The sequence below is a fragment of the Haliaeetus leucocephalus genome, unplaced genomic scaffold (genome assembly GCF_000737465.1).
Source record: "Haliaeetus leucocephalus isolate CR32 unplaced genomic scaffold, Haliaeetus_leucocephalus-4.0 Scaffold166, whole genome shotgun sequence".
NCBI lineage: Eukaryota > Metazoa > Chordata > Aves > Accipitriformes > Accipitridae > Haliaeetus > Haliaeetus leucocephalus.
In genome coordinates this window covers 282,248-304,456 of record NW_010972602.1, presented here as the reverse complement: position 1 = coordinate 304,456, position 22,209 = coordinate 282,248, and the positions used below count along the sequence as shown (strand labels likewise).

General features: G+C 37.2%; 1 protein-coding gene across 1 annotated transcript in view; it reads left to right on the top strand.

Moving 5' to 3' along the window:
- Window positions 1-22,209, top strand: part of DENND1B (DENN/MADD domain containing 1B) — a 163,870-nt gene that overhangs the window by 88,936 nt on the left and 52,725 nt on the right. The window contains exons 10-11 of the mRNA XM_010563440.1: window positions 3,236-3,346; window positions 17,121-17,221. Coding sequence (XP_010561742.1) covers window positions 3,236-3,346; window positions 17,121-17,221 — 212 coding nt within the window. The remainder of the gene's footprint in view (window positions 1-3,235; window positions 3,347-17,120; window positions 17,222-22,209) is intronic.

Here is a 22,209-nt window from a genome sequence, read left to right as displayed (position 1 = left end):
CTATATCCACCCTTTGTTCATAATTACTTGGCTTGTTTGCATTTATTGGGATTATTTCTGTAAAATGTATTTTACTTCCGCACCTCGTGTTATTTGAATACCTGCCCTTTAAAAACTGCATTGCTAAGCTGCAAATTCAGCTATCAAGATATGCAGGTATTTTTTGTGTCAGAAGGTATTGTTTCAGGCTTTCTGAAAATATGCCGTACCTGCTTACATTTGGATGGTAACCATGCACCAGGAATGGTGGTTGTTGTTGTTATTACTAGTTCTTTTTTCTTTTTTTTTTTCTTTTAAATGAAGACTTGCATTCTGTAGATGCTAAATCCTTGGCAGTGCTGTGGGTAGATGGCAAATGTGAAATCTCAGGTCATGTTCTCTTTGATGTGTTTAGCTGGATCACATCTAATAGAAGAGCTTTGAAACTTTCTGCTTTCCACTCCTGCATTTAAATCTGGAATTGAACCTGGATGTATAGATGTGCATTTTTTACACTTTCAAATAGTAACTTCCTTCTGAAAGTTAAGCTGTTTGAGGGTTTGCTACCGTACAAAATCATGCCGTACCGCAGAACTCGTTCTTGGTAGGTGTTGCGGCGTTTGTGCAGAAAGCATGACAGAAGTGTGCTCACAGCCTCTGCGGTGGTGCATTGGCGAGGGGCGGTAGGAAAGGCGTCCGGATCGCCTGCTTCCGTGCTGCAGCTGAGAGGGGAGGTTTTCCACCTCGGCGTGCTGGGAGGGCAGCGGCTCCTGGGGTGCAGGGTGGGACCCATGAGGGAAGGAAATGGAGCCGGGGAAACCTAGGCTGGCGAGGAGCGGTAGGGTGCTTGTAGTGGAGAGGAGGCCTGCGGGTACGTCTGTGGTGGTGGAAAGCAGTCTGCGCCAGGGACCCAGGGGAGACGGAGCAGCCCGCAGTGCAACCCAGAAAACTACGGAAAGTTGCTGGGTAGAGGCATAAAAGAGAGGACCCTTGTTGCAAGGGCTCTTTGGGCAGGACAGGACTTAGTTTTCAAATGTTTATTTTCAGCTGTTCCACCCTATGGGTTCAGTTCCTCTAGTTTGAAGAATTCTCTTGTTCCAGCTTATTATTTGGGGTTTTAACACAACATAGGTTTGGAGGTTAGAAGGTGTGTTATGTGTTCATCTTGAAAATGTGGGAAAGCTTCAGTCCATCAGACCTCTGGCTGATGGAGGACCTTGCGATGGTGCCACTGGGGATTTATTTTTCTGATTCTGTGGGAGAAGGGAAAAGTAATTTTCAAGGTGCCTTTCTATAATTATTTTTTACTCCATTTATAAAAGTCTCATCTTTCCGGTATAAATCAAAATAGTATGGAACTAATGGAGGGGTAGAACGCGCAGAGAGTGAAGAGATGTAATTACAGTAAATTAGCAATAAAATTAATTTTCTTGTCCTTTGTTGTAAGATTCACATATTTCAGGGGCAGTAACTTTTCAGATGTAATGCAGAAATAACTGTCACTGTTTCCCAAAGATATATTGGCCTGTACAAGATTGCAAACTCTTTTTACCACAGCTGTTGCAACACAGAATCGGCACACCATTATCAACTACAGCGTTGAGGGTCTCTGAGGTAAACTGGGCTCAAATTATCATGATGCGTCAGCCTCTGACAACCAGTTAAAAGTAGCACTTGAAAGACCAGAGTTCCTTTCTAAATGGAGTGTTTGTAGCCTCAAAGCTCTTGGTTTTATTTCTTCCAAAATTTTATGCAGCATGTACCAAGAATAACTCTATACTTGTGTCTTTAAATCAACAATGCATTTCTGAATTCACATGAAACTGGATCATCCATTGGATCTTTGTCTTGTCAATATCTTTTTTTTTTTTTATTTAACATTGCAATATGTCCAAAAAGGAGGTCAACCTTCTGATCATCATCTGGGCTTTAACTGAAGTTAGCTTTTCATATAGTAGAGTCTGTAAAGAGATAAACCAACAGGTGGTGAGCAGCAGCTCTGCCCCACGCCACGCTCCCTGACTGTGGAGGGCCATGAGCTGGAGAGGCCACAGCCGGCTGCCATGTCCTGGCCCCCACAGAGGGGGTGCCGGCAGTTGCGGGGGGATCACCCTGCTCTAAAGCCTTTACCGCTTACCTTGCCCTCGCTGTTTTTTCAGGGGTGTGTTACCTTGCTGCCATGTGTTGGCCACATCCGATATAGACTAACAGTTTCACTGTTCAGATTTCTGTCCTTGGGTTGGGGCATATAGTTGATAGACCATCTACATTAATGTTCAGTAATATGTTGTTCTTAAGAAGAGATGAGTAAGAGTTCTGATTGCAGATACAATAATGAATGTGTGAAACTAAACATTTTGTTTATTGTGGGGTGTATTAGTATATTTTCATACATACTCTCTAACATTTACAGAAATTTTCTGTTGTCCTAGGCATTTTTGCTGGTAGCTTTTTTAGCTTATTCAGAACTTGTATTTCTCTGGCACTGTGCCGTGCAGAAATACTGTTAAGTTCAGCTGGAACACAGAGATCTCAACCTCCCTCCCCCCCCACCCCCCCCGCCTTTTCTCTTTTTCCTCCAGTTCTGTGTTGTCTGAACTATAGATAAGAGGTGCTGGTGACTTTACTTTTCATTAAACCCCACAGTGGGGATGGCAGTAGGGTTCTTGGGGGCGAAAACAGTGGCTGCAGGAAGGACCCAGTACTTACCAGCAGTGCTGCTGGATGTTTGATGTCCTGGCACATACAGGTCAAGCAAAAGCGTGGTGTTTTTCAACAAGCTGGTTGGTTGTACTTGAAGTAGAATAAAATGTGTTGGCTTCGGGAGAGCCTGGCAAAATAGCAGAGTTTTATTATTGTAGCTATGACAGAACAGTTATTGCAGTGGTGGAAAATCTGTTCCTGGGCTGGAAGTAATGGTTACCTTAATAGCATATGATGCTATTGATATAATACTACATTTCATATTTTTTCAAATTTGAAAAAAATAAAAACAAAGGCAAATATAAATTCACAAGCTTAATCAAGTAAGCAAAATAGTAATAACTCACACCAAAGTTAGTTTTTCATTGGCTTTAAAACCCAATCAATTATTCTTAAAGCATACAAATTTTAATGCAAAAGGACTTCTTACATAGTTTGGTGTTGGTTTTTTTTTCCCATCTACTAATCGGAAAAAATTTTTTGAGTGATATATAAAATGTTCCACTTAGCTATTACTGTTGCTATATTGTTAACATCTTATTTATTTAAACAGAGAAACCTCACTGAATATTTTGTTGCTGTGGATGTGAACAACATGCTGCAACTTTATGCCAGTATGTTGCATGAGAGACGAATCATTATTACCTCTAGCAAACTAAGCACTGTAAGTACTTCACACATCTCCTTTTAAGTAGAATATATTGAGCATTTCAGAAATGACCTGCAGACATTTGTGGGTTTAGATATGTTCCATGTGTACTTATGAGACAATATCTACATACTTTTCTGATATATGGTTTTAGTCTGGCTCTTGAAGTACAAAAGTCTGATTTATATAAGACCTACTCAGATACATTAAGTCAGGTTAATTATTTTTCTTATCAGGAGATGAGAGTTCTTTAACTCTCCTGAGTTCATTTCTGTGCCTTCTAACCTAAAAAGAATTCTTAAGGGCTATTATAAGATCTTTATTATTCACTTGTGGCTTATTCCATTGGAGCTACTTGAAAGAAATCAAGGGTCCATAATAATAGCTGCTATCCTAACCTGGTAATAGGTAGATTCATCTTTGTTAGAGTGGTTTGGGAGTGCATACTGTAATAGCTCTGATTTAGAGCAGCTCTTCAGACTGATAATAATGTACAACTCAAAATAACATTTTTTTTTTTTTATTAAAGGTTTTAGGCTACTGCCCACATTAAAAAGTTTTTTTTTTCCCCTTATGCCTGCTTAGACTGCTTAATAAAAGAACGTTGTGTTTCGTTTTGAAAATATACCTAAATATTCAGATGTTATTTTGTTTTACTCTTCACAGAATCTTATGAGTTTTTAAAATACCCTATATTTTGAAAATATTCCCAAGATTAATTTTGGATTAGTACAAGACTGTCACTTTATAACCAACTTTCATCATAGAGTATATTTGTTACGCTGAATGTTTAGCCTGAATGTTTAGCCTGTAAAGCGTAGTCATTGAAAATACCTTTTTTTTTTTTTCAACAGTACTGCATAAAACTTTTTGTTTAATATGCTTTCTGTTGTGGAAAATCAACTTTATGCTCCTGAACAGTGCTAATTCTACTACCAAATAAATGAACAGTTATTTTCAACACATAGGTACAAAGTTGGATATAGTACTAAAAATTTATATTTTCAAAGACTTGCAGGTGCTGGTTTCCAATACATATGTGTGCATGTAAGGAGTGAGAATTTTTGGATTATAAATAGTGGATAAAACCCCTTTAAATTCTTCTGAGTCAAAAGTAAGTCGAAGATGGAGAAGATTCAGAATGCCATAGAAGGCTGACAGGTTTTACAATTCTAGGTGGTAGTAGCAATTATATAACCGCCTTATTATTTTTTTAAACACCACAGTGTTGGGTCCCTCAATCTGCAATCACTGTTGCAGTTAGGGGAATGCAGTAAGACAGCACTTTACCAGTGGTTTGCAGAATATGGAGCTAAGTAAGTCTGTGGTGACTGGAGAGTAAAGGAGACATGGGGTAATGTAAGCAGAGGCCACATGAACAACTGAAAAACAGAAAAACAAGTAGTGAATGAGTATAAGCAATCTTCAAATTACTAGTCTATGATATATTTTTAACCACCAAAGATTTTAATTTATGTTAGGAAATTTCCATATTCTATCACGCTTCCCCCCCCGCCCCCCCAAATGGCTAAGGGAAGAATTGGGTGTTACAACACAGTAATAAGACCACCCAAATGAGCAGAGAGAATTTGAAGGGAAAGCCGTTTCAAAGAACCTGGCTTAATAGAAATTCACATGATGTAGCAAAAACGTGGAATCAAATTTTTTTTTTTTTTCAGTTTGCCAGTCTGGGACCCAGCTTGCTAATAAAAAAATTAATAAATTAATTAAAAAAACCCAAACCAAACCACACCATGAAAAAACCTCAGCTCCAATGATGCCCCAGTCAAACCTCTTTTACTGCTGCAGTAGAGTGGAGTTAGGAATCATGATGGCAGCTCTGTGCCTCTGGAAGATTCATTCTGCAGATGGGCACATGTCTGTCTGCTTAATGTGGTTTAAAGCTGTACTCTCAGCCTACATTTGGATTCTCTTAAGACTTGTGTTTGTTAGGCTGAACATCTCAGCTGATCTGTGTTGCTATGATATGACAAGAGAAGAGGAGGTATCAGAATCACACTGTGCTGATCTAGACCACCTTATTTCTATGTTCAGATTGCAAGCTCTGTGGAAGTCTTTACATAGCAGCAGATATAATATGCTGGTTGTGAGAAACTTTTAACTTTATTCAAAATTCAGCTGTTACTTCATGAAAAGGTTTGGAATAAATAGCCATCTTGATGGTGTCCTCACTTGAAAATAATTTCTGTCACTCTCCTGGACAAGGATAGGTAGCAATAACAGACATTTGTAGTGGCATTTGGATGTCCTGAAGAATGTTCCCAAGCTGTTAATGTAAATAGTAGATTGCAGGTCAAGTCAAAAAAGAGAGAACACATCAATTTCACTTTCTTCTGGTTATTTTTTCAGTCCACTTGCATTACTTAAGTCATAGCTAAATGAAATTACTACCACATGATGTCGGATTCACTTTTGATATAGGACTGGGTTAATTTTCACTTGCACTAGTGAGTTCTGATAAAACAGAAGAATAGACCTGGCTTATCAGGAACTTCAGTGAGAACCTGCTACCTGCTGATCTCTTTCATAAACAGAGCAGGACTGATGCGAGGCTTGCTTCTTTGCAGAGCAATATGGTTTAAAAAGTAAATTAAACACTTCTCAGTATCTCCTGTAAGAATTTAATTGAATTTCCAGGAATAATTAAATGTAGTTTTGGCATAAGATATTTCTTCTTTAAATGTTGGATTGCTTAATATAATACAAATAAGCAAATGGAGTGCATTTGGACATTAGCATTTGCTAGCTTTGTGCTGCTGTACTGTTGTGTATAAAACACACCAAACTGGTACTTTGTGTTGCAAAGGTTGTGTTTCAATATTCCTAAATTACAACTTGATGCTTGAAAAGATTATTTGCTCAAAAATAGTGTTATCAAGTACAACTTTCTGTTAAGGGAGTTGTACCTTATCTTTGGGGTTAACTGAATATCAAGTGTTTATGTCAGTTCATGAAGACTAGGTTGTGATGTCACCTTCAAATTATCAGCTCTGTTTCGGTTCACTATCTCGGGGCAGTGACTGATAACAAAAGCCATAATTCAAGGCCTTGCTCACTTTCTCCTTGCCCTTCTTGAGGGGGGCCAGGAATGGAGAACTACACTTATGTACAGGAATTCTTTGTCTAGCATTTCTGCCCTATAAATTTCATGCTTTCGTTATACTCAAGTAAAGGAAAAATGAAGGGGAAAAAATGATGCTATATTTAAAAAGGTTTACTTTGGAGAAAAAAGAGAAAGAGAAAAAAAGGTTGCCTATTTTAAGCGGTTGAGTAGAGGGTTTTTTTTATTAAAAAAAAAAAAAGAATAGAAAAAGGTAAGTACCGTTTTATCCTGAGGGTGTGTTTCAGTTGTCAGCTTATATTTTATTTCAGCCAAGCAGGTTTTGTTTTAAGTGCATCTTCTGATTTTTGCAGTTGTTATGTATTCTTTATATCTTTCTTTAAATTGATTTTCTGTGTTTACCCCCTTTAAAAACTCGTTGGTGGAGATCTTTGTCTCCTTGTCCTACCAATTACTACCAAGATATACGTGGAAACTTCCCACCACTCCTTTCTGTCATAGCTTCTGGGTCATTATTTGCCCTAACTGTTGATTCTTTTATTAGCTTGACTTTCCAACTGCTTTAATAATGGACTTTTATCACCAACGTCACAGCTTGCTTCAGGCTTAGTGTTAGAGTGAGATGGATTCAGCTAGCCTGAGGATTATGCTCTGTAAGATCTGTTTGTAGCAAAAATTACCATTTCTGGCTTTTGAACAGTAAACTATGAAAGAGAAACAAATTATATGGCTTTGGATTAAATGAAAGGATGAATGAAACAAAGGAATTGATCTATTCACAGAGGTGGCTGTTAGTTGTTTCACTTCAGCTGTAAAAGGAGGACCTTTCCTAAATGTCATGCTGCATGTTCTTGCACAGCACCATTTTCTCACACATCACTGCATCTGCATGTATTCTTATTAGTTGCATGGAGCTGTATGAGTGTCAGTACAAATAATTTTTTAATTCAGTCTTTCTATAAATTATTAAAGTGCTGGGGATGGCTTTTCCAGGAATGCTGAACTATAGCATTGATTTTATGCATGCTGGAGGCAGGCCCTAGATGTTTTGGCCCCAAGTGCACCTGCTGTGGTAGTCTACCAGAACATCATACCACACTCTCATGTATTCAAAGCAAAGGAATAAATCATGATTTTACAACAGTGCATCAGTTGACTTATTGCTGTTTTGTGACCGGAGGTAGGAAGGATTGCTGTTTAAAGCCATGTCATCAGTTCTCAAGTCACTCAAGCATGAAAGCTTGTCATATGCCTCTGTAATTGTACCTCACCAGTCTTTCCCTAACTAGTCAGCTGGGGCTGTGCATTTTGTCTCAAACACTCGGCTGGCCAGTGTCTGACAGGAGCTTTCTCATCATCCTGTCAGTAATATGCTAACTAGAGTGTATCTTCTGCGGCCTACAATGGCAGGTGGAAAGGATGCTACATTTTAAAGCAAATGTCTAAACGTTATCTCCATTTTGACCAGTATTTGTTTCGGGTAATACAAGTCTGATGTGTCTGAGAGTATGGTGGTTGCAAAGTTCTGCTTTGCACTGGCTGTGGGTTTCTCTGGCAATCCCTATAAAAACAAACACATATGTCAATAAAAAATACAGGTTTTTTGTTGTTGGGGTTTGTTTTGGTTTGTGGGTTTTTTTGGTTTTTTTGTTTTTTTCCGTGAAGGAGCACTGAGTATAAATTTACACTTTTACTGTTGCTCATACGCAAAGAGAGCTTTCTGCAGTTGCCCTCAGTCACCCTAGTGAGTTGGACTGAGCAGTGGCTTCATGTTCCTTGCCTCATTAGTCTTGTCCAGGTATGGTGACAGAGGTCCATGGTCACTCAGGCACTGGGAGGATGCAGAGGCTTCTTGGAGAATGTAATACCAGCCGCCAGAGAAAGTGAAACACCCCTTACTCTAAACACATTGTCTTTGTGAATCGCTTTGCTCCTCCTGCATCCGACCCTAAATCCGAGATTCTCGAGTTTATTCCAAAATCTGTATGTCCCAAGGCAGTAATGTCGTCAACTGAATCAGAAAACAACTGTGGTGGTTGTCTGTTTCTCTCACTTCAGTTAAATCTCTCTGCAGTTTACATGTTGGAAATTCATGGATATAGTTTAAAAAAACTGCCAAGCAGTGCTTTGTGACTAGGCCAGATCTCTGGGATGTGGTTTTGGAGCACAGTGCACGTTAGTGTGGAGGCTGGAAAGAGAGAAAGCACCTCATTTGTATTTTTATGTTTCTGAGGTCAAAGCTGGCTATTTATGGAACTGCTTCTCTGGTGCAAACTAATGATCCAAGACAGTGGAACAATTGGCCCCATATAGGCCTTCCATGTTGGAGAAAGTAGTGGCACTGGGAGCTGTCACACAGCTTAGTGACATCCTCATATTGCCTTATGCTCCAAGTTCCGATTAAACAAACTATAGCATCTAATTTATTTTAATTGTGCACTCTAGTGCAGTCACAATTTTATCTGAAAAAGTATTTACGAACTGTATGGCAGATCCATTGTAAATAATACTGTTCCAATAATCAAAAAAAATGTAGATTTAAAAGTTAATTCGTATCTTAAATCCCTGTGATGTAGTACACAGTGCGCAGAAATGTGCTAGGGCTAAATTTAGTTCTTGGAAAAGAAGAAATGGATGGGAATTTATTATTAACTTGCAAGGCAGAACAGGTATTCCGCTGATACTCACTGAGCTCCCAGAAGCATAATTAGAAATCATTTTGGAATATTAGGTCAATTAGACCATTTGGTCTGGGAGTAGATGAGGAGTGTTGTTTAATGACTTTTTTTTTAATTTAATTTTATTTTATTTTATTATAGTTTAAGTGTAAGCAGTCTAAGATAAACTGGGCAGAGGTGTGTGTTGTGGGTGCAGTTAAAGTCCCATTGGGACACCTGTAGGGAGTGTACTTCGAGCAATGAAGCTGCGGGATGTCAATATGGAATCAAAATGTGGTTAGGATATACTGGAAAGCTCTCCCAGTCTTGACGTTTCGAATTGTTTTCCCACTGCAACAGCATAATATTCGGAGAAATAATTGTGAAACAATTTGTGAAAAGAAGTTAAATGTATGGAAATGACTAAAATTCTTTTACTTTTAATGAGGGGGGGAGAAAAGCAATAAAAAGTTGCAGATTGCTATTACTTGCCATCTATGTAAAGCATAGAGAACCGTATCACTGGGTTATATAAAAAAAAAATTAAAATCCCAAACCCCAAACAAACAACCCCCCCCCCCAAAACACACTGTAAAAGAAAAGCACGTAGACAGAAAGATCTACAAATTCATTTTAAAATTAGATTTTTCACTTATTAGCACTTTCGGGAAAAAGAATAAATCCAAGATTAGGATAATCTGTGGCAAAAGTTGTTTCTTTTTCCAATTCGTATAATCTCTGGCAATTCAATAAAAACTGCCGGAACAAAATGCTGCATAGAGCCAATGCAGGCACTGCTGTGGGCATATGCAGTTTAAGGGAAGCCTTTAAGTACCGCGTCCTTTGTGGTTGGGCTGTATGAGAACTGAAAGAGTCTGTATTCTGTTGACCGGAACTGTCTCGCCCCGTAAAAAAAGTATCACTGAAGCCATTGGTGGCCGTGTGACGTATAAGATGTGAAGACAAGTTACTGAAGGGTGTGTGAGTATTATACCAGCTCTCTGTTCTGGTGTGCCATTATGTCAAGATTTCCCTTTTTTCATCGTCACTGCTGCTTTATCACTTTGTTTTTTCCAAAAGTCACCAATGATGAGATGAACTATAACATAGTCAGTGGTTATCTCTACTCTTGCTCGCAGTAAATAAGTTGTCTGTCAGCTGTTCATAAAGAAGCTGTTCCCTGCTGCTTCTTAATTAGTGTATGGCAGAAGAACATACCATGGAGTTACTCTGGGGGAGGAAATGTTAATAAAAATTATTTTCCTGGAAACTCTCTTTTCAGAAGAGAGAAACATGTGCAGAACTCCCTTGTTTTATGGGAGGGTAGCTCTTCCTCCATGGAGACAAGTCATAAAATAAAGGAGGGAGGAAAGGGGGGGTCAGGAGGTGGTCAGGAAAAGGGACAAAAAGATGTACATGTTTGTGTTCTTCTGTGTTTTTGTGAGAGAGATAAAGAAGTTAGGAAATAATGTCAAAATGAGAATGAATAAATAAATTATCAAGAATGTACAGAGATGAAATGAAGAAATATGAGAAAACTGAAATTATTGAACAGATGATATAGAGAAGCATAATTAGTTTATTATAGAATAGACAAATATCAGACGAGACCTGTTAGTTAAACTAAACTGTAACGTCTTAGGGATAAAAGCTGATGACTGACTTCCAGAAGTTTCATTTTCAACCTATGAAAGATACTAAAAAGTGGGATGAAGAAACTGAGTAACTGAATCAAGTTATTTGGCGTTTACTATGCCACCCACACCTGCTTTGTTATATGGATACCTCTGATTATCTATAAAAGTGCATGTACGTCCTTAGTATAGGCACAGTGTGCCAAGTGGTATTCCTTGTTGAGTGCTCACCTGTCTAATACCACTTCAATTTTATTTTCTGCTCAGCTTCCATTATTGGGAAACATGTCACTCCTGGAGCCATAGGCAAGAAACAAGCCGTGTCTGCGGTCTTTTCTTTTCCCTTCCAAACTAATGCACAAGAATGATGCCATAATGCTGCTTTGTGAATCAAGAATTGCAAGAAAAGAATGAAATTGATTGTATATGAAGTGCTGTCAAATTCATGAATAACACTCTTCTCTTCCCTTTCCTTCCCCCAGAAATAATGATAAAAGGAAGTGAATAATACTAAAAAAACCCAACAAACCCAAACCCAGGAGACAATAAGTTTTTTATATTAGTGTTTCCTTTTTCACATTTAACTTTCACGATGGAAAAAGTTAAAATTTTCATCTGTGAACTGGAAATATATTTCCCTTCCCTTCTCTCCCTTCTGTGAGAGAGGAGAGCTGGGGGTCTCATCTTGCAAACAGGAGGAAAATGCATTATGGCTCATTTAATGGTCCTCCCTCTTTTTCTTCTTAAAGATTATGGGGATGGCAGATGGGAAACGATTAGCCAGAAGCTAAATTAAAGAAATGCATAAGAAGTGGCTTCGGATATCATGGCTTGGACAGTATATTCTGTTCTCTTCTGTTGCTAAATTTTTTTTCATCAGTGACTTCTGACTTCTCACCAATGCCAGCAGAATGGACTAAGTTTATGATTTAGTCTGACTGTTTATTCTTTAGAGCTGGGAAAGGATTTATGCTGTGTTGTAAACTGGCAAAAGCAAGGGCTCCCTTCCCACTTTTACTCCCCAGCGGTCTTCCCCCTGCCTCATTCAAGAAATGGATGGGAAGGTAGGTCTTAGTAACTGTTAAGTATCTTATTACGGGTTTGGGGCCTGATCTCATTCCCAGTCAAACAAGATCTAGGTATGGATGCCTAACAAAGCTGGTAGTCTTATGAGTTGTAATAAAGTAGAGGAGAGGCTTCCTTTCAGGAAGCAGGTAGTGGTTTCTCAGTAATTCTCATGCACTGGGATATTGGGGCAACAGCAGTAAGAGTTGGTCCAGGTTGATGGTAGGTACCGGAATTGTGGTAAAATGGTGACCCATCCCCTACAATTTATTGCTATAGGTATTAATAAGTAGATGAGATAACTAAACAGAATCTTTGGTATCTTTCAACATATATGTGGTCAAGGCAGCGGGAGGGAGCAGTTCTTTGGCCCAATGGGACTGTGAGGGAGGAGGGAGAGAGCACACCAGTACCCATTTCTGGACATGGTGTTGACAGAGATTGACAGTGTTTGAGGGTTTTTCAGGAAATGGCTTTATCACAGTGGTTCTTTAGTTGCTTACAGTACTTTTTGAGAGGTTGTATGGTATCACAGGTTAATTTCACTTTAGCATTTTGTCTAACTTCAGTTGCTGTTTTTGGCTTTCTGACAAGATTCTGCTAATCAATTTCTGTCTTTCTAGTTTGTGCATTGTGGCATGTACAAATCTTGCCACCTATACTCTGCCTCTCTTTTTACCTTTGGTTATAGAAAAAGCTTTGAAGGAAATAATTTATATAGATCGAAAGTAACTGCCAGGTAAGTTTTGTGCAGGATACAGAATAATTATTTTCATGTTGCTCATTGAAATTATGTGAATAATAGGTATCAAATAAGCATAATGTGTGAGTCTGCAGAAGATCTTTCAGCCGAAGTAGTATGGCTTTGGACATGTGGCAGTTATTTTTTTAGCAAAAACTGTAATTAGAGAAAAAAAAAGGGGTGGGGTGGGTCTAGTCCCTTTGAAATGCAGAGTAGAAAGCTTCATTGATAGAAGTGAGCATTGGGGTAGCAGATATGCACATCAGAGTTACTGCATCCACGTGAGGGATAGGGAGGAGCTGCATTCTTAATGTTCCCAGGAGCAGGTAAACCTGCTTTGATCAAGTCTGGAACTAAAACTTTTCCTGACTGTTCCTGTTCAGCACTGCGTAGGTTTTGAACAGTCTTCCCAAGTAGCTGCTTATTGCCATAAGGGGGAAAGTAACTCATTCTCTAGAATTTGTGTATTATTTCAGTCTTGCAGGGATTTGGCAGTAATCAATTTACCATCACCCAATAATGAATTTTGCTAACAAACTTCATAATGTGGTGATAATACAGTTGGAGAGACTGTATTATCACCAGGCACGTAGTTCCAGCACTTTTTTGTTTGTTTGTTTTGTTTTGTTTTGTTTTCAGGAGACAAAGATAAATTATTGTAGCAGAATCACTACAAAACTCTGGAGAAAACACCACATACTTTCCTTGCAGGGTGATGAAAGTTTATATGGTGATGCTGGCTGCAGTGTCTTATCAGAAGAGATCAAAAATAGACTGAAACTTTCAGTTGTACTCGGTAGTGTTAGTAAATTCTTTACTGATAGAATGGGATAGTAAGCTTCTTTTAATGTCCAATGCAAAATGCTAGGCATTTCAAATTAGATTTGTCTATTTATTAGAGAGTTGAACATTGAAATTTTTTTGTTAAAAGTCATTTTTTAACTGGTTCAATTGACTCATGTTGTTTATGTAACTTAAACCCACATTATTTAAACCAATTTTAAAACCATAATTAGATTTATTTTTTAAATAAAAGTTGTTTAAAATAGAAGATGTTCTTTGAAATGGAGAAAAACAGTCTAAAAAAATCAAAATTGTTGGAAGTAGAAATACTAAAAGTTCTGTTCAATATTGACAAATGGGTTTCAGCAAATACTTTACTTAAAAACTGCCCGCCCATTTTATTTTGGATAGAAACACAACTCTGGTTGGTCTTTTCCAGTGCAGTGGACTATAGGAGGATGCCTCAACATCATTTGTTTTCTCAAAACATGTAATAAACTATTAGATTTGCAGCAACTAGGTTTTGCAGCACAAAATAATTTAAGACTTTTTAGCAAACTGAAGAGTTGAGCAATGATATATGTGTGTGTATACGTAAATATATAGGAAATTTTATTGGACAGATGCTTTCACCTTATATATACAAGCTTATCTGTAAAGCGGATCACAGTTCACAGCTGATGTAATCTCCAGTTGTCCCTGGCAAAATAGGTAAGGTTGTACACAGCCTTGAAGATGACTTCAAGATAAATTAGGATAATGACTACCTGTCTTGAGAAAGAGATTTTTCTGTTTTATGACATTTCTCTTACAAAAATTATTAAAAGGTGGATCTTGACAATTCCTTTTGGAATAGATAGCAATCAATAGACAGGCTCCATACAAATGCCTTTTCCCCCAAATAGTGTAAGGAACTGTTTTCTGCAAAAGATGTCACCACTTGGTCAAGCAACAGATGCTCATTTCTGCATGTAGGAGCTTGTGCTGTGCTCTCTGCCTTGCCATCTCCTCCTTCAGTGTTCGGCAGGGTGCCTGTAGAGGCTCTGGCTGGCACCGCTCCCAAGCGCAGATGCTATTGGACACCCCCCAAATGCAGTGTTGCCTTTAGAGACCTCTGAGTTCTGATGTAAGCAGTCAGGCTCTACCTGGTCCCCAAATGCTTTTCACATCTCTTGAACTGTCTTGTTACTTAAGACATGCAGCATTGTTCCAGGATTTGCAGTAGTCCCCATTCTATTTAGAAGAGTGAATATGTTGGTTAAAGAGGTAAGCTATTTAAATAGCTAATGCATTTGAGAAATGCAGTCACTGTTGAAACAGTAAAAAAGGCAAAAAGAGAATTTGCCAGAAAGTGTGCCATTTCTAATGTGAAATCCATAATTATATTATCAGTATTTGCTTAAAGGCAGAGTTGGCACAATATTAAAATGTCACACAGTCTGAAGAGCAGCAGAATCCCTTAGCTGCTTGTATTCCAGGCTGTATACAACAGGAAACTATAAAACATATTCATGCCATACTAAAATGTTTGGAAACCTACTGCAGCAGCATAGATGGCAATGTTTAAATAAGATGTTATGTTAAGATGTTATTAAATAGAAAAGCAAGGAACAGTACAACAAAAGCTTCATGTGTAAGTAATCAAATCTTTATCTTTCTTGCTAGAAATGCTGAAATTTAGTAGATATTTTAAAAATTAAAAATGTTAAATAGAGGCCAGTCCGAGTGCCACACCAAAATATAGATTGTAAACCGAAAGAGTTAATAAAACTTCAAATGTTTTTAAGGAATTAACCGCTGCTTCTGTTAAAGTGAGAACTAAAATATGACACAGACATATGCATAAGATAGGAAAATATTTCTTCATGCAAACAGTATAGTCATCTTAATTCATAATTTAAGAATGCCTATTAAGAGGAGGAGGCAGCGGCTGTATACATCGGGGATATCCTGTATAACTGTGTGCTCAGCTTTATTTCAGTCTGTGATTGAAACATATGAAATGCTAATTTTTATATAGGTAGTTGCGGTTTGAAATTTATATGCTATGTACAGTAGTATGTGGACATACTAATTGGTAATTCCATATCCATTTTGAGTAAAAGAGGAAAAACCACGATGCTGAGCTTGACTACACTATCAGTAGTGTTAGTTAAACTAGAGAGAGATAATATGGAAATAAAACTCATAAATCCCACTGTGTAGAAGAGGGATAAGATACTCATTTAGTTCTTCCCCCAAATCAATTAATTCTTAGTAACAACACAGTGATTATTAAAACAGCCATTATTGTAAGTCTAAAATGAGAGTAATTGCGGAGGTTTGATGTAAAGCTAAGAAACGAGATGTTAATCTGAAACGAAGAGTTTAAATACAGAATTATGATATACTTGGCTTTCTGTAGTGTAGCTGTCAGGCTCGGGCAGTTCGCTGGTCAATAGTGACATTCTGTGTGTCAGTGAACAGAGTCTCCTGATACCTTAACCTGCAGTTCACACATTACTGAAGCTCCAACTGTCGAACATTTAAGTCCCTTGGTACTACTGCAGCTTCCAGACTCTCCTGACTGGCTCATGTTTCATTCTTTGGCAATTTGCCCTAATGATATCCCTCAGGAGCTTTCAGACCCTCTTCTTTTCCATATTTAATCGTGTTATATTAATCCGAGTGCTGAGCAAACTACGCTGCACAAATTGTAATTGTCTGTGATTTCTGCTGCAATTGTCTTATAATTCCTTTTTTTCATTTTTAGTGTAAAAATACATGTACAAAATTGCAGCATAATTTTTGTTTACAAGTCTAAACGTCCAAGACGGCCGGGGTGTGAAAGCTTTAACTGCTGATCTGTTCCACAAAGAAGGGGTTTTCCCTGTAAAATCCATAATGTTTTAGCGCTTGCTGTATGGACAGGATTTACATTTTATTTTTAGCTCTTTATTACTGTAAAAGTGCATGTCTAATAAACAGCACTATTGTCAAGTTAACCTCAGATAGTAATTTTGTTGTGATATAAAAGATTAGGACTGTCTTGTCTTTTTACGTAAGCTTGGTGTCTTCTACACGGGACATTCCCTTTATTTCATTTATTTATTTACTTATTTAAATGAGGTTTGTGGTGTTTTATGTGCTGGATATAGGCTACCTTACTTTGTACACAGTCTTGATTTTTTCTCATTCTGTTGTAACTCTGTGGCTGCATATTAAAATAAGTAAATTTGAATGACTCCCTGATAGCAAAGTAGTATTTGATAGGTCAAATTTGAATTCTTTAGATATTGCAGATTATTTTGTTCACTCGAGGGGTGAACTTGACCACGTTTCTAATCAATTCCATAATTTTTGGGGGGGGGAGGGGTGGTGTGGGGGTGGTGGGTTTTTGTTTGTTTGCTTGTTTGTTTTAGAAAAACAGGAATGTTCATTTTGAATGGCAAGCAGATCGTAACACCTCCTTTCTTAGTCAAGGAGTCCTTCATTTTCTGGTGATGCTAGTGCCAGACTTGTCAGTCCCTGCTGTGGGAGGGGAGTTTTGGAAAATTGTAATAAAGTTGCTTTGCTATCACAGGGAATATTCACTTCAGATTTTTTTTAAAGGTAATTTTGAAATCAGGTTAGTGACACTAAGCTGAGGTTAGTGCTCTTCTGTGGCTTCATGCAGGTTCAGGTCAATTCCAGTTGTTCCAACTAGCAGAAATGTGGACCAAAAAACTCCCCTGAGGCTTTCCCTCTCAGCAGAGCTGGGTGCATGTCTAGAAGTTAATTTAAGATTTTGTATTTTCTTTTTATTCCTATTTTTTGTTGCCAATTCTGTGTGTGTTTTTATTTTTAGTTAACTGCTTGTGTTCACGCGTCAGCTGCATTGTTATATCCAATGTATTGGCAACACATTTACATCCCAGTGCTTCCTCCACATCTTCTGGACTACTGCTGGTAAGACAGCTAACCTGTTATCCCTGTTTCTGAGATTCTTACCTGTCTTGTAATTCTAACTGATGAAAACACTAACTACTTAAGTGACTAAATATACAGGATCCGGTTTGTGAAAGCACCTAAGCCAATGCTTAAATGATGACTTGAATAGAGATATTTGAGCATGCCTTTACATGGTGTTTGAATTGGTGCCTTGAATTACAGTGCTGATTACTATCAATGCAGCATATAGAATCATGTTTATAACTGTTCCTGTATTATTGTTACAGAATGCATTGAATAATTTAAATGTGACTGTGTTACGGTTTTCCTTTATTGGACGTCTATTTTAACTTGAGATAAATGATACTGGTAAAAACATTCAGAAAAAACCTGATCGTTTTTTCCAGAATCAACTGTGAGTAGGCATCAGTGTTTTCCTTAGGTCTATACAATGATTTAATATTTGTATTTTAGACTCAGCCAGGTTCAGGATACTATCCAACACCTTCCTGAAAGAGCTTAAAATCTCCTTTTGGTACTTCCAAAATTTTCATTGTAAGAATTCTGCTGCTCCTGACATGTTTCTGTTCACATGACAGACTTTGTGGTTTTGGCAAATTTTTAAGTTGAACAAGAAAGAATCACTTTTTGAGTCACTTCTGATCCTTCAAGGGATGATGTTTCCATGTGCCTGTGTTTCAAGATTTCAGGCTAAGAAGAGATCTACTTTCTTTTATTCATAGTAGTGCCAGAGATACCAATGAGAGTTTCCATTAAAGGATCTAAACCAGGAGTATCCATCCCTGGAGACTTTCACTTTAACTAGACCCTATGGATCTGTGGTGGAAAAATGAACCATTTAAAGCCATTTTAGAGATAGGAATTATTATTATATATAAAAACCAAGTCTGATGCCTACCAACATAAGTCTATGTTTCTGTTATTCATGTTTTTCTTCACAGAAATAAATTATGCTTGTATGTTTGCTGGGCTTTATGTTTTGTTTCTTTTCTGGAACCTGTAAATATTGATGTTCCATTGAACTCCACCCAGTCTGTTGAACTTCTTGTCTTCAAAGAAATTCTCATTATGTTTCCTTAAGTCTCTCTGATAGTTTTTGCTCAAGTTTACAATATTTTCTCATGGTATATCTTTTTCTCTAGTAGTTCCTATACTTAATGTGGATATTATTTGTTGTTTTTAAAAAGAAATAAAATATTCTTCTCCCACTCCTCCCTGTACTTTCAGCTATAGCTAAACCTTTCATCTTTAACGATAGTTTTCTTTTGAAGAAACTCTGTCCTAATTGTTTTTCCTCCTAGCTTTGATAAAATGCACCAAGGTGGGGGTAGAACTTGGATGTATTTGTTTAGTTTTTGTATTACTTGAGCTTACCTCCAGAAGCTTTGTAATTTCTTCAGTATCATCCGTAAATGCTGTTCTCAGAAGGTAGATCAACACCTTTATTCAAGCTGTACCCTGCAGAGTGCATTCTGAATACTAGAAGATTTTTTTATTTCCCCTTCTAAGCACAGATAATGTTTCCAGAAATAATAATGTTAGATGCTGTACACAGCTTCTCGTGATGATGATAATAGTTGAGATTCTAGGTCATTATGGCGTGACCTGGGAATTTTTTTTACTCATTAAAAAGAAGCATGGAGTTTCTTAAACTTGTAAAACTCATTTATAATCTCTTTTTCACAGTAGTACAATAGAGTGGGGGGAAAAAAAAGTTTCCCCTTTTTAGAGATGTTCAAATGGAAACAAAGTTCATGAAAGGAAATGCACAATTGATGAATTTACCACAGTAACTATAATTCAGACCTTTCAGCTCAAATTTTTGTATATTTACATTTCTCTCTCTGATCTTGTCTGGTTTGAATGGTTCTTTTGTGAGACAGTTTGGAATAGTGTAATAAAACCACATAAAATACTTAGCTTTCCTCATGTTTTGGTATATTAACAGTAAATAAGTGTTTTACTCATAGGTATATAATATATCAAGTTAGAAAACCTTGATGAATTCATAGGGTCAAAGTTTATGCTAGGCCAGACCTAGCTGGGCAGTCCAAGAGGATCATGTCAATTTAAAATTAGTAAAAAAGAATTAGAAAATTATTTTATATTTTCATTTTTTATGTCATTTTGATAGAGTAAAGTTCTTTTTATGAAAGTGCCTTTTTTCCTTTTAGCTTAACATGCATTTTCATATCTAGAAACTACATTGTCATTGCTTCACTTAGACTTTGTAAGGATGTCTCCCATGAACTCTCATTTTATTAGTGTTGTTCTGAAATGGTAGTCAAATGAATCAGGTAGGTGATTATAAGTTTGATAATTTTGTTCTTTCCAAGGGTGAAAGGCCATTTGTAAATAAAGATAAAATACATTTAGATCTACTAGTTTAAATATAGGCCCTGATTCTGCAACTTTTTCTTTGCATGTTAATCATCCACTGTATTTTGAGAGAAATCCACATTTTTTTTTTAATGAGTTGGACTATATATCTTCAAAATTTCATAAAGATAAATGATACAATTCTGTGGGGGTTAAAATTTGATAAATTACATAAACTGCCTAGCTGGTACATTTTGTGAGCATGAAAAAAGAAAAGTGTATCTTTGAGTAAAACAATTAAATCTATATTAAAAAAATATTTAAATTCTTCCACTTGCCTTTTTTAATCAAAAAGTCTCTTAGGTTCTATCAGGCAACCTGATAATACAGACTGGATTTAGACATAATGTAACAGACGTTCTTAAATTAGTCCAAACCCACCGGTACTGAGCATCTGTGTGAACTGTAATGACATTAGGATTGGCCAGGTTATGAGTACTTGCAAGGTCCAGCGTGTGAACATACTGTGTATTTATTTACTTCAGGATGGTTTTGCCCCCCCGCCCCCCATAGCTTATCTCAGCCTTGAATTCCATTTTGAGAACTCCAATGTGAGAATTGGAATAACCATCCAAAAAAGAAGAGATAATAAATTTCTTCTAAAAGATAGCAAAATATTAGGCAGTGAAAGTAATTTTCATTTTAGCTCTAGAGGAAGAAAATACAGTGGAGGTACTAAAAAATTGAGTTCTCTGTTTTAAGAATTGATTTCTCTTCTACATTTAAGTAAGCAAAAAGATACTGTGGCACTCAGCCCAGTAGGTGGCTGGCTTTCAAGAAAGCTTTCCCCAAAATTAAGTTTGATCATTGATATAATAATTACATTTGAATAAAATTAATTTTTGCAAAGGAGATAGTTTGCCAGGAAATTACACAGAAATTTGATGAAATTAGCTAAGTCACTTACATAAGAATGTATGACAGTTTTGTCTGTGGATGATAAAGCATCTGTTCTGCTGATGCTCTGTTAAGGATATAATGCAATTAGAAAATTCAAGTTACAATTGCAACATGTCTTTTTATGAGATTTGGTCTCTTCTGAATTGGGATATATGCTCGCCTGTTTTTGTGAGAATAGGACTATTATTTTCCAATGAACTTGCATGTTTTGCATAACATAGTAGTTATTTTAGGCAATGATGCTGTAGATTAATATTTTTGGTAATAACATGCATAAACAAGAGAAAAACTATACAGCAGCTCCCAGTAGTATAGTAAGCAATTTCATGTCCATATTACAAAACTCTGCTGTTAAGGCTTCAGAATCCAGCAGTAATAAAATTCATTCTTTGCTGAAAATGATCAAATTGACTTTTATTTCATGCATTTTCAAGATGTTTATCTAATTAGCTTTATACCTTTTTTCTGTTAACTTCTCAAAATTGAAATGATGTAGCTGTTGCTTTGTTCTATAGAAAAGAGCTGCATGCTACCCTTTCTAATGACAGATTTATTAATGGAGCAAATCATCAGCTAATTTAAGTCAGTACGGGCCTGGTGAAGCTGCTAGCACAGTGTCAGTGTACAAGAAAACAAGCCTGCATAAAATGCATACATGATATAGTGCTTGTTTTCACCATAGTTTCTCCATTTCACGTTATTTGTAGTGCTAAGATACCCTGATGTGATGAACCTGAGGATCTATTTTGCTGCATATTCAGCAGAAGAATCCTCAGTTACGTGTCAGTCATTCTCATCAGCTTGGTTAAATATGTTATGTAGTATAAAGCGTTCTTAAAACTGTAGAGTGTTTTAAAGATGTCTGATTTCTCTCTGAATATAAATGTGTGTCTGCTCTGGAGTGACACCCAGTTACGATTCCATGTAATTTGGAATTATGATTCCAAATGTGTTTAGTCCACAAAGGCATAAGGCCTTAGCCTGGATGAAGTCGTCAGGAGATACTAAAATTTTTCAGTATTAGGCTAAGAAAAAGATATGTGGGAACACAGGGGTCTCCGTTTCCCTTTTTGGAAGCACCATTGCCTGGAAACCTTAAGCCATGATAGTTTGCAGTCTCAGCAAACCTTTATTTTGATAGCATAAAAATGATGAAAGCTTGTTTTGGCCTCGGGCGGTCTGGGTTTTGGGTTTGGGTTTTTGTTTGTTTGTTTGTGGTGGTTTTTTTGGTTGTTTTTTTTGGTTGTTTTTTTTGGTGGTTGTTTTTGCATTGATCCTCTCCTGTAGGACATTGTTAATGAGAGTAGTTGGCTAATCCATAGTGTGTACAGATTTTTCTAAAACTAGCTGCAGTCGCAGGCAGATGAGAATTGCTACTTTTGCTCCCAGAGTTGGGACCGAATCGATGAGGCCATGTGAACTGATGCAGTGAAGCCTCTACCTGGGCCTCAGGAAGTCAATTGCCAGTTCATGCCAGTGGCTCAGATCTGTGATTGAATTAATACAGTGGAAGAAATTATTGTATGTCGGCTGTCTGTGAAACTTTGGATAAGTCATCTTACCTTCCATTTATTTTTCAGAGATTATTTTTATTCAGTTTTTTTCTCTCTGGTCCCTTAGTACTTCATTTCCTGCTGAGTTGCTTAAACCAGTGTATCTATTGCTCACTTCTCCGGAGTGAATATTTTTAGTAATCTCACAGTACC